Source organism: Rhea americana, unplaced genomic scaffold (genome assembly GCF_003343005.1).
Source record: "Rhea americana isolate MKP2758 unplaced genomic scaffold, rheAme1 scaffold_218, whole genome shotgun sequence".
Classification (NCBI taxonomy): Eukaryota; Metazoa; Chordata; class Aves; order Rheiformes; family Rheidae; genus Rhea; species Rhea americana.
The window spans coordinates 48,633-62,216 of NW_028186321.1; the positions used below are offsets into that span (position 1 = coordinate 48,633).

The following is a 13,584-nucleotide window of genomic DNA, read 5'->3' on the forward strand; positions in this document are numbered from 1 at the left end:
CCCCACGGCCATCAGCTGCACCCCTTGGCGCTCCCGCTCTTTGCCACCGCTCTCAGCAGCTACGGTGCCGGGGAGCCCCTGCAGTCCTTACTCTTAGGGAGTAAGAACCTGTTGTCCCAGGCTCTGAAACCTGGCACAGAGAGACGTGGTGCCAGGTTTGGCCCCCACCAGGCCAAGCTGCTGCAATGTCACCGTAGGCATCTGTGCATGGGCAGAACCRCACATCCCTGTGAGGGCACCCTCAGCGGTTGTAGGAGCCCATTGCAACTCACTCTCACTGAGGACTTAGGACTCTCCGCCTTAGGAGGGAGGGTGTCCTCTGAGAGATGGAACACTCCTTTCAGTGCAGTCAGGAGGAGAAGAGAGGAGAGCAGGCTACACTAAGGGGGCTGTGAGCGACACTGAGCAGAACTACCTGCTGTGGGCGCTGGTGCTGTGCTTGTCTCCATTAAGGTTGTCTCCACTGTGGTCATCTCTGACACAGCTGTTTCTGGTTCAGTCATCTCTGTTGTAGTTCAGATTGCAAATATGAATAAAAGAACTCTTAGATGAGGAATGTGCTCATGCATTGGGTGCACCTGAACATCAGCTACAAGCCTAGTTCCTGAAGAGGCAGACGAAATCCAGAGAATTAACTCTGTCTACATACACCATCCAAACAGAGGTTACCGGAGAGAAGGGAGGTGGGAAGACCAGACCAGTTGAAATTGATGGAAAGACCAGTTGAAACTTGGTCTTCGGAACGGTATTTATAAATAGTGTCGTAAGGGAAAGGGACTAGGTTACAAGGTGCTTCCTGCTCCCAGAACAGGACACTGTGGCTCCTGGGGATGCCAGAGCCTTTCCTCCGTGAGCCCCTGTCTTGGTCCTGGCTGCCATGGGGTCCCTGGCAGGAGCAGGGCACAGACCCAGCACCAACCTAGATGTTCTTTCCCAGAGCATCCCAGGTGGTCCTTTTGGGGTGCTGCTTGGTGCAGCACCAGGAGTGAATCAGGTGGGCATGAATTACCTGTTGAATTCATCTGCAGTTCCGTAGTGGTCAGTGGAGTTATGAACACAAGTGAGAAATAAATGTCAATTTAAGAGACACTGAAGACATATGTATATAAACTAGTAGAGATATAACAGCAAGCCCTGCTTTTTTTTTTTTTTTTTTTTTTTTAATGCCAAGCATTGGCCCAGCTGACCTTGTTTTCCAGCATATCTGATCTACTATAGATATATAAAATACCTGAATTGCCTGTTGTGTGTGACCATGCCTCACTTCCATAAAGATCTGTAATACAGGAGAACAGACAATGAACATACAAATAAAGTACCTTTGCTTAAAAAATGAAAGTAAAGTAAAATTAGAAAACAACATAGTGACAGCATACCCAAAGTAGATTGAAATTTGTGTAGGAACAGAAAATGAATTGGGCTAAACTTCAAGGAAAACAACTAAACTACAGAAATAATTCAAAAATGAATTGTCAGGAGGAGAAGGCAGGAGAGCAGGCTACACTAAGGGGGCTGTGAGCGACACTGAGCAGAACTACCTGCTGTGGGCGCTGGTGCTGTGCTTGTCTCCATTATGGTTGTCTGCACTGTGGTCATCTCTGACACAGCTGTTTCTGGTTCAGTCATCTCTGTTGTAGTTCAGATTGCAAATATGAATAAAAGAACTCTTAGATGAGGAATGTGCTCATGCATTGGGTGCACCTGAACATCAGCTACAAGCCTAGTTCCTGAAGAGGCAGACGAAATCCAGAGAATTAACTCTGTCTACATACACCATCCAAACAGAGGTTACCGGAGAGAAGGGAGGTGGGAAGACCAGACCAGTTGAAATTGATGGAAAGACCAGTTGAAACTTGGTCTTCGGAACGGTATTTATAAATAGTGTCGTAAGGGAAAGGGACTAGGTTACAAGGTGCTTCCTGCTCCCAGAACAGGACACTGTGGCTCCTGGGGATGCCAGAGCCTTTCCTCCGTGAGCCCCTGTCTTGGTCCTGGCTGCCATGGGGTCCCTGGCAGGAGCAGGGCACAGACCCAGCACCAACCTAGATGTTCTTTCCCAGAGCATCCCAGGTGGTCCTTTTGGGGTGCTGCTTGGTGCAGCACCAGGAGTGAATCAGGTGGGCATGAATTACCTGTTGAATTCATCTGCAGTTCCGTAGTGGTCAGTGGAGTTATGAACACAAGTGAGAAATAAATGTCAATTTAAGAGACACTGAAGACATATGTATATAAACTAGTAGAGATATAACAGCAAGCCCTGCTTTTTTTTTCTTTTTTTTTTTTTTAATGCCAAGCATTGGCCCAGCTGACCTTGTTTTCCAGCTTGAGTTCAGCTCTCTACGCTCTTAATCTTTGACAAAATGTGGAATACTGCAATATCTGATCTACTATAGATATATAAAATACCTGAATTGCCTGTTGTGTGTGACCATGCCTCACTTCCATAAAGATCTGTAATACAGGAGAACAGACAATGAACATACAAATAAAGTACCTTTGCTTAAAAAATGAAAGTAAAGTAAAATTAGAAAACAACATAGTGACAGCATACCCAAAGTAGATTGAAATTTGTGTAGGAACAGAAAATGAATTGGGCTAAACTTCAAGGAAAACAACTAAACTACAGAAATAATTCAAAAATGAATTGTCAGCTATGGAAGTTTGGATTGTGACTGCAAAATTATTGTTGTCCATAATGAATATGTTCAGGCTTACGATATGAAGATGAGTTTTGCCTATCCCTACCCCTCCCTGCCAAACATCAGCCAAGCAGACATAGCTTTGCTGCTGTAATTTAAAGTTGTTTCCTTTATCTCTCTGTCCCTGAGGGGTGAGTACACAGAATACAAGTTCTGTGTACTGTGACACGTGTTATTTCTTTAATTGCTTTGCACAGTGTGAGCAATCACAGCTGGTATGCTACCCTAGCGAGAAAAAGGTGATTCCATGCAAGCTCTAGGGGTCAGTGGAGTGAAAAGACAGCGCTGTTAGAAGGTCTAAATCTGCCTTCTGAGAACAGGCCTGTTTAGCGAGAATGTGCCAGAAAATTCTTTATATGTAACATAATAATAAAGTAAAATAGAAACAGCAAGCACTAGCACAAAAAAAGATTAGACATATATCAGGTTCATCTTTATGCCATATATCTTGAATCAGTGAAGTGTTATCCGAGGAGTACAATATCTGTATACCCAGAACCTGATACATGTATACTTGGTGCAATTCATAGGAAAAGTATTTAGAAGAGAAAAATCTGACAACACCTGAACAGACAACACCAGCATCTTCCTGGTGGCCACAGTTGTGTTTCTTCCATCCACGGTGATTACAATGCCACAAGGAGGATTCATATCCTCTGCACTGCACATCGTCCAGGAGAATTTTTCCTGAGCCTTGGCCAAAGTAAGCACTTCCTAGTGCTGAAATGGCCTGGCCACATCCCAGCTGCCTGCACACAACCTGGACATCAGGAAGGTCCCAGAAATCATCACAAACTGTCCCCCAGTGTCCCTTGTAATAAATCTCAATTCGGCCTTCACAGCTGTGCCTTCCATTCACTAGTCTGAGACTGGTCCCTTTGGGAGACAGGAAATTGAGCACAAACACAGAGTCAGAAAAATCAGCTGGAAATGATCCTGAGAAGTCATCTATTTCAGCCTACTGCCACAAGATACCGTCATCTTCCCAGGAGGGGCTTGTTTAGCCCAGGAYTAAATGCCTGTAAGAAAGACATAGTAGAGAGGCAGACCACACATTTTTCTTCTGCTCTCCTAGACCTCAAAATTAGCTGCACATAATTTATGCAAGATTGCTATGGAAAATTTAAGCAGTAAGCTAAGCACGGACTGTTTCACGAAGAAATGAAAATCTTTGATAATAGGAAAAGCCTTTGGAAAGCAAAGGAGAGAAAATTAATTTCAATATCTGAATAAAACCTAGGTAGGATTTTTTAGAAGACTAGAACTAAAGATTGTTCACATTGTTGTCAGGAAGAAAATAGCATGTTTTAGTAACATACTTCACATATATATGTTTCTTTATTCATTGCTATCAAAACGCTTGATGCTAAGGAACAAAGAAATGTAGCAATTTGCACTGAATCCTACTGGAATTTAAGAAGTACTACACAACTTTTCTGCACCCCAGCCTTGTCTTAGTAGCARTGTGTATGTGTAGCACTTCTACATGGTGCTCAAAGCCTCTGCTGGCTTGTGGTGCAACAGCTGCCTACAAAAGGTACTGCGGGGAGGAAAGAGGTATGAAGGCTCAAGCAGATCCCTGAGGCTTCGCGGACCCAGCAAGATGCAGCCTGGATGGCCAAGACAGTGACTTTTCCCTAAACCKGTTCTCATGGGGCTGCTGCAGCTCTGCCATTTGAAAACTACCAAGCAAACACATTGCAAACCACTACTGAAGTGTAGCAGTAAGGACACCAACCAGTGGTCTATAAAATAAGGGCAGAATTAGGTCAAATTAATCCTTCAGAAAAACTACAAAATTTTAGAGATAGCAATAGCCATTATACCYTTTTTTCTCCCCTGGTTTATGCAGTTTCACTAGATTTTTTCTGCTTCCTRTAAAATTTTGAAGACAATTTTAAGGATCTAGAGTCCACACATTGCAATCAAGTTTTTAAGGGTAATTTTAACAGAAGAATTGCACTAAGTGTTCAGCAAAGTGGACAATATATTCAATGGGATTTCAGTAATTTGCATGGGAATTCACTGACCTTTAATCTCCCGTACCCCTGTAAAATATTACTAGAGTTTGAAATAAAGAAATACTTAATAACCTATCATACATATGCCTGAGAGCTGCTGTCAAAGTGCATTCATTCAGTTAAAAGAAAAACATCCACTTTGCAGTTTGACTTAACTTATTCAAAAGTTAGACATACTTCAGTGAGTAGTATGAAAAATCTCAATCTTAGAGATCCATTCTTGTGGAGGAATATGTTACCACAAAGAACAAATGACCAAATAAATGTTATAATTTTTAGGATCTACAGTATTTGCACATGGGAAAGGCATCCTGTGTTTGTCCAACTCTGTATGTTTGCCAACCATATATTTAGCCTTTTACTAAACAGTTGAATAATTCAACTAAAGCAAAAAATTTCTGAAAAGTTACCAACTCTAGAATCTCTTCACTGCATCTAATTCCTGGTAGTTGCACAAGAAGAATCGTGAAAGTCCTAAGTTTGTTCTACTTAAATGTACTTAACTGCCAGTTCAAGGGAGAAGACACAAAACTGTCCCTTGACTTGCATCTGATTTATTTCTTCAAATATCTGTTCAAAGATGCATGTTTTTAAACCATACTTGTAGAACATTAAGAACCGAAACAGCAAACCTGACTTTTTACACATGAGATTGGGAAATTAAAGAATAATTTTATTGCCCTCATTCAAGGTCTGTCATCACTGTAAGATCAAAACCATGAATGTAATGGGGCAGGTAATTGGCTAGGTTGCATTCTGCCTCACACATTAAAGGCGTTAAAAGGACAAAAGCAGTCAGCGATGGTATAAATACAGCGCTTACTCTGACCCAGGAAACACAGGTAGAGACTGGGAAATGAAGCTGCGAGTGAAGAGAAGAACTGGAGCAACAAGAGGAGGAGTGTTATCAGCAAGCAGAAGAGGATAGATGGATAAAACCAGATGAGGTGAATGATGGTAACATAGATTACGACAGTGATACTTGAACAACTAGTTAAAAATATCAGCTGCCATTATTCTGAGATATACATGGAACTGTTTAGTGCAAAGTCACTTAAGTCACTTAGGAGAGAGAAACTAATCGTGTAAGAGAAAAGGTAATGACAAAAGGAAAGTTGAACTAACAATTTCTCATCTTTAATTATTTTTAGATGTCCCTCCTTTACCCACATTGATAGATTATAAAGACTAACTTATTACATTTCATTAAAGTTTGTGTAAGATCTGGTGTACAATGAGGTTCAAACAATACAAGCAATATTATATATGCAGTATATATATGTGTATATCTATGCTCTGGAATRAATACATATTTTAGTAAAAAATATAAATTCTCCCATAATTATTAAATAATTCTTAATTCTCAAATTTCTGGAAATAGAAGAGTCATTCATTCATAACATGTTCACAGACACAATTTTAGCAGTGATACAAGGCAGTAAGAAAAAATACCTCCCTATCAAAAAATGAACTTCGTTAAATAGTTTAAATCATTCTTATCATTCACTATGACAGTTAGTTCACAGTTTTAGTAGAACAAAGCTGTGGCATCACATTTCATCCCATTTCACCTTTAATTATTTGCCCAAAATTATATCAGCAGGAATGTGATTTCTATTTGTGGAATCTGCAGAGAAGACCCCAAACTCTCTTTTTATTCTTATATGCCCTGGAACAAATGAAGTGATTTACCTGATCTTGCCTCCAGAATTGCTGGACCTAGCAAGAGTAGCCACATCAAAACCATATTGGTACCCATCTCATCAAGAGCTCTTGCCAGAAAGGACCATGTGAATTTATAGTCTCTATTTCTGAAGGGGAGTGGCTGTGTAGGTCTCTCTCTCTCTCTCTCTCTCTCTCTGCAGGTGAACAGTAAAAAAACCACAATCCCATTGTCTGAAATGAAAATATATTTGATTTGTTATTCAAGATTTTGTAACTTCCTGATCTCTGCAAAAAGATAGTATCTCAAGAGTAACATTTTCCACTGCCTGGAAGGAAATATTTATGCTACCACAGGTGTCACAATCATCTCATTGTATGTAGAATTTGAAAGTTACCTTTCAGTTCTGGCTGATGAATCTCAGTATTTTCTGTCATGGCTTAAAGCTATAGCATGGGGACAATCTTTGGCAGGTCCAGGGAAGGTAGTGGGATGTTGAAATTTAAAGAGGTTTCCTCCAACAGCACTGTTAAAAGGCTTCATAACTTGGTCTGAACTAGTGAGACAAGTTTCCCTAGGGAGCCATGAATGTCCTACAGCTTTGGCATACTTTAAATAAAATAGAATAAGCCCTAGTGCCCCTGTTGAAGCACGTCTGGGAGTCTCTGTACCTATGCCACTGGAAGTATGTCTATGCTGAAGTTATCACAAAGATAACCAGTAGGTACTTAGTGGCGACAGCTGAGTCTTGCCAAAATTGCTACCTTCACATCAACATTAATGCTTCTACCACCAGAAGTAGAGCTATCAACAGCAAGGCTAAGGTAGGAGGTGGCTGCAGCCTCTTAGTGTCGATAGGAGCAAGTGGAGAGGCACAAGGCAGAGAGGTGAGGAAAGGAGAGGAGCCATCAATGGTCCTGGGCTGAGCCACCAGAGTGAGGAAAGAGAGTTGGGGATCAAGGGGAGCTGACCCCAGAGAGGCATGAAACTTTGCCTCCTAATTCTCTTGCTTGGGAGACACAGTCGTAAGCAGGGAGGAAGCTCTGCCACAGTCTATAAATAAATTTGCCTTTGCATTTGGGCAGAATTAATGTATGAGACTGAGTCAAGTGTTACAAGCAAATCACTAAGAGATATTTGAAGGATATTGCAGCTTGTGTGAACATCTTCCATCCCTCCCCCCATGTCAGATTCATCCCTCTTTGATATTTTTAGGTTCAAGTCAAATGTCATATCATATTTACTGAGAGATTGTTAAATTGCAAGACAATTTCAAGAGAATCAAGACCAATAACTTTTTGTGAAAACAATGCAGAGAAATCTGTGGATTTTATGCATAGTTAAGTAAATCAAATCGGTTACAGCTTAATGTTGTTCTAAAATTTTCTTTTATGCTTTGAACCATCAAATGAAAAAAAAATCTATTTAGAATCTCTCTTAATACAGTCCTTCGTTAATTTTCTACAGTTACAGCTGTATAGCTTGAAAACTGAATCTGAAGCTTTTCCACAGCATGAAATAATCCTTAATTCTCATTCATCACACTCTTGTCAGAGTGGCTACTTTCTTGTGTTTCTGTGGTGTAACCATTTTATGAGATATGGCTGATGACCATCATTTCACCCTAAAACTGAAGAGCCAGAGTATTGCTATCCATCTGATTCCTACCCCTCCAGCCATTGTGGGTTTGATGGCCTTATCAGGAGTTAAAATTTGTTGCACAATTCTTTCCATATACAAATTTATTGCATGCAGGGGCAATCCTCAAGGATGAAGATTAAAGTCCATGAGCCCAAGGGAGAAAGAGAATGACTTAGAACTTCTTTCTACAAAGGCCAGCATTATCGGAGTGGAAGAAGGAAGTGCAGAACACAAGAGGCCAAAGRCAGAGTTGGAAGCCTTGAAAGTGAGGACTGAGAAGGGTAAATATGTTTCTTCTTTATACAAACAACCACATTCGCACTTGAACGAGGAAATTTATGCATGAACAAAAATACCTGGTATTCACTATTCATATTCTGCTGGTTTTGACATCTTGGCAAGAAGCAGCAAAAATCCAGTATATTTGAATGATCATTCACACACTGTAATCAATGAAGCAAGAATAAGTGACAAACAGAAATTCTTTTCCAAACTCTTGTAATAACTGAAAAAAGGAGGTGAGGGAGGGGACACAAAAGAGACTCACAAACCATTCAAGTGGAAAAAAGTCACTAAGCTGTCTAGGTGAATTAATAACATTGATTAATTCTGTTCTTCACTGCACACTTCAGAGATCCACATTTTCAGAGATCGTGATTATCAGACAATCCCTGCACAGTGARACCAGATATTAATGTTATGTTCAAACAATTTTATATTAATTAATTAATACAATTACTATACAGGGCATGTTTTCATCCTTCCCAGTGGCTAGATCTCTTGTGATCATGCATTTCTGCTCTCTAGGACTTTTTCTGGAAGCTTGAAGTGTTTCTCAACACATTATTCTGTGAAAGAAGCTTCACAGAGCTTTGAAAACAATTTCTGTTCTGCTGATTATTGTTAGGAGACTTCTGCAGACGTACTGGCTTTTATGAGGTTAAAAGAACACAGAAAATTAATCAGCTTTTATCCTTGACTATAAGAAAATATCTACACTGGAGTGTGGCTGCCCACAAACTTTTGCATTGAGAAATGTTAGTTTGAATGCCTGTGTTAAAGTCATGTGAGGCAGCTTAGGCTAATTTATTGAGTTCCTTGACAGCCTTACAGGCTCTGTTGCCTATACCATGTGAAACATATCATTTCAAATCAATTTGCATTTGTTTAATGGTGAGAAAGCAAGTGAATCAGAACTATCTACAGCCAAGAGTCAAATTCATTGGATTTACCACTAGCAGCTTTCCTGAATGTGGTAGACCAGGAGAAGGGAAGGATGATTTTTGGCCAAMGAGTCATTCACCCAGAGCACTTGCTTTAGTGTGTGACCCTTTCTTCATCATCAGATCCAGTTTTCTTGAACACTGCACTTGTGGAATACTTGTGGTGCAAGGAAGGCAGAGGGTGGGGAATAAGGAGGATGACTCTGAGGTGCCAAATACTTGGGCAGTTTAGCAGTGTTCTCTATAGCAATATTTAATATGGAAACCACTGAACTTGGTATTTCTACCTCATGTTCTGATATAACCTTGGCATTTCCCCATCTGAGACCCAGCACAGAAGCAGCATTGAGCAGAATCAGCTCTGAGCAGTCCAAGCTCTTTGCAAATTGGAGGCACCAATGTCCTAGGCCTGGGATCTTCCTGCTAGTATGATCATAAAGATACTGTAGGATCAGGTGAAGTAGAAAGAGTGCCATCACACTGTTGTGTGAAAAATGATGRGGCAGCACATCCACAGGGGCAAGGCCACTGCAGTAGTGGGGGCAGGAGTGAAAACAGAAGGCTTTCGCTCCTGAAAGACCGAAGGCGAAGAACCTGGTCTAGAGAGCGGGTCTCGGGAAGTCGCCACTGTGCTGAGCAAGCAGCTGGACTTCTCCAAGCCTGGACAATCTCAGGCCCACACAAGGGGACTAGATGAAAGGTAGATGAGTTCTTGTACCAGTATGCCCTTCAACAGTGTCACTAGGCAGAGGAGAACTGAGGACGCTCTTCAATCTTTGCTCCTCCAGCTGTGGGCAGTAAAGTTCATTACCATCCCCTGAGAGCGATATCAGTAAGTCCTCCTATGGCCCCTTCTCCACAGCCTGCAGAGGTGAGAAGAGGCCTGCCTGGGGTCCCCTGGAAATGGCAGCTTGCAGGAAGACAGAGGCAGGCTGGTCATGCTATTCCCATCAGAGCTGCCTGCATCCTCCTTGTCAGGTCAGGACGAAGCCCTAAAGTACGGCTCTCACTCCCAAGAGGGCACTGCTTTATCTCCAGCTCACTTCGTACACACTGCCTTCTGCTGTTCCCCCCGAGCTTTCCTCTTTCACAGCTGGCTAGAAGACAGGAAAGTCTGAAGAGGAGAATTTCTCAATCAAACACCAGTGACCTTTCCTCCTGTAGTAGATGGGTTCTTCCAAACAGCTTGTTTGTTTGTTTGTTTTTTTCACATGGGGGCTAAGAGAGAGGTCACACTCCCTTATGGCAATCTCTGTATGTTCCCTATTTTTTCCCTCATTACAGGTTTATAAATGCGTAAAAGTGAGAGCACAAATCATTGCTTGGCAAAGTCTCTTTGTCACAGATCATATTCTCCAACATGATAAAGCACTAGCTCGGAGTTCAGATGTATAGGAAATACATTTGCAAGTACACAGAAAGAACTGCCACTCTATAGATATATCCTCACCTGCTTTTTAATTAAATATTTATGTAACAGATCTGATTATATTCAAAATATCATCCTTTATATATAAGCTCATAAATGGCCCTCATTTTCTCATAAAAACACAAAATAAGAACCACCATGACCACCAAAGAAAGAAAGAAATTCTGTACAGGAGTGATTCCTTATGTGCAATCCGCGTGTATTTTTGCTCGCAATTGATTATTGAGATTATTGAACCTCACCACCAGTTCGTGGTGCCACACAGGTGTTTTACCTGCATATCAACAATGGCCAAAGAAATCAGTTCTTAAGTCAGTGAAGTCAGTCAATCTTCTCAGATGGACACTCAAAGTAGGAACTTAACTGAGATGCTGTGAAATGACCAGCACTGAAGATGGCAGCTTATTTGGGTGCTGGGATAGGAGAATCAAACTTTCCTTAGCCTTTATGTGTATTTGAACTGGAAGATTTTTAAAGCCAGACTCCTCATAAGTTCAGTTCATTCTAGCAGTGTGTGTTGTTTCACTGCAGTGCGTTCTTCAAGCAGCAATTAAGTGCTGCAGTTGTCACGTAAGAGCTACCCTCTGCACAGATTACAAAACCAAATCCTGAAGTTGTATGGCTATAGATGGCTAGTGAAAACATCAGCCCCAGCCAGCTGCAGGGGTTTTACCACCTCTCACATGATCTGGTAGGGAATGGGTTCCTGCAGCTTATGCTTCGGCAGAAACCCACCCATGGTGAGGACAGCAGCTACCACCAGTGCCATGGCGGCCACAGCAAGTGGAGTGTGAGACCCAGCAGCAGTCGCAGGAGCTGAGCTCAGAGACTCTCTGTTCTTCTGGATGTCAGAGGCCAGCTCTGAGCACAGAGAGAGAGAGTTGTTTACATCTGTTTCTCCATCTAGCTATTCTCAAAAATAATTAGGCAGAGAGAACTTGAATTAAAATGTTACAATGTAGATATGATCAGAGAATAAACTGCTCTACAGTTTATTCTGCTCTACAGAATAAACTGCACTGTTTTACAACCAATTCTGTAGGCAAATGAAATAAAGAAAATAGCCAAGCAAGCAAGCAAACAAACAGCAACTAATAATTTGTAATGATTACACACTAAGACCATTTGATGCTGTTTCCTGACAGTAACAGCGGCTATAGAACACTGGGAAATGTTCTCAAGGGGACTTACAGATTGGTTGTTTATAGATAGGAGACATACAAATCATGCATAGCTTTGAAAAATTATTATAGTTCCTGCAGGRAGATCAGATACATCTCATCTCTTCTCCTGCAGAACAGAATCAATTGCCATGTGACACGCGCAGATGAAAATAATGGCTCTAAAATATGACAGAAGGGAAATAGCTTGTAAATATCATTACTTAAAAACCAATTCCCTATAAGGGTTATGGTGGAGATGTGAAGAAACCAGCAAAGGTATGTATCAGAGCTAGATTTCACATCTAAACTGTCATGCAGGCATTACAGTAATATTAACATTAAACCCAAGAGGAAGTTATTTAAACTTGCTAGCATTCCTGTTCTCAGTGTGAGCTTCCTGAAGCTGAATAGATCCAATAACAACATTCACTTTTTCCTCAGAAGTTTTTGCATTCCTCGTGAACCTACTAACACAGCCTTGATAGCATTAAGAATAGTCATTGTACCTGCACCACGCTGGTTCACACTGCGGGTAAACTGATGGATGTTGACTTACAAACTTAAAGGCATTAAATGCAAACTGAGTGACATACCTGTACGGCRAATGATAAGAGTAGTAGGTGGGATCTTTAACACATCTGGAAAGGTATAAAATTTATAAATTAGCTCTTGTGAATAGAAAAATTATTACACTATGTGCAGTATGTGTTAGGTTCAAACTTAAAACAAGAAGGTAAGAATCTACAAGAACTCTAAAGGATATAAAAATGTGTGTTTTTAGTAAGAAGAGAAAATAGGAGACAAAAATAARAAATAGTGGTAGCAATTTGTACCAAAGCAAAGCGTACACCACTGAAATTCCATAACTGAGCAAAGTTCTTGCGAACAGGATTAAATGTAGGTATCTAGTAGTTCTGGGAGGACATTCACCTGGTAAGCACAAGACRTTGGTTCAATTTTTTAGTCTAACACAAGCAATAACCTTCCAGCCTAGCAGTGGGGCACCTACACTCCTAAYGTATCATGCCATTTAATTTCAGCCTATTTACTTGTAAGCTTTGTCATCTGCTCAGGTACCATTGTTTCAAAACATTTTAGGCTTTCAGAATAGCAAGAAGAGGCTAAGGAATTTATCTTATTTTTGAATCAAATATTTCCTACTCTAGTTACAGTGCTGCATGAAAGTATTTGCACATACGTGTCCCGAAACAACACCAGATTTGAGTCAGAGCTTTGAAGGGAAGCTTGAAGGAACAAATTTTGATTCAGATCAACATAGTWCGGAGAATCATATAGGCCACAGGAAAGATGAAGAATTGTAAAATGAAATAAGAAAAATGAAGCGATAAGAAGAAAGGTGAACTTAGACTGGCCAGCATGGAAAATGTCTAAAGACAATAGTTTGGTACCTGAAAGTCTTCTTAAAGTGCAAAAAAAAATTATTGTCTGAAAGTTACTGGTCAATAATCAGTTGTGAAATCTGAGTAGGAATGTCATCTGTGTGAAATGGCTCACCAACATTAACAAATACTTAACACAGAAAACATTACAAACTGAATTGAAACTTACTGGTATTCTCATCTTTTCGGATGGAGTGATAGTCAACATTAAACCCTTTATTTGAATATCTGGAGTCACTACAAAATCTAATGGTCTTGAGGTTTGAGGATGATGTATATGTAAGATCAGAGCCAGAACAAATTCTCCCAAGCAGGGGAGAAGTATTGGGTGGCCCATCATAAATT

General features: G+C 40.7%; 1 protein-coding gene across 1 annotated transcript in view; it reads right to left on the minus strand.

The window, feature by feature from the left end:
- Positions 1 to 12,919, minus strand: part of LOC146595680 (scavenger receptor cysteine-rich domain-containing protein DMBT1-like) — a 32,156-nt gene extending 19,237 nt beyond the window's left edge. Inside the window, exons 1-4 of the mRNA XM_085305285.1 lie at positions 12,889 to 12,919; positions 12,433 to 12,477; positions 11,412 to 11,537; positions 3,214 to 3,575 (exon numbers count right to left, since the gene is read on the minus strand). Of these exons, the coding sequence (XP_085161411.1) occupies positions 3,214 to 3,575; positions 11,412 to 11,537; positions 12,433 to 12,477; positions 12,889 to 12,919 (564 nt within the window). The remainder of the gene's footprint in view (positions 1 to 3,213; positions 3,576 to 11,411; positions 11,538 to 12,432; positions 12,478 to 12,888) is intronic.
- Positions 12,920 to 13,584: the final 665 nt, after the last annotated feature.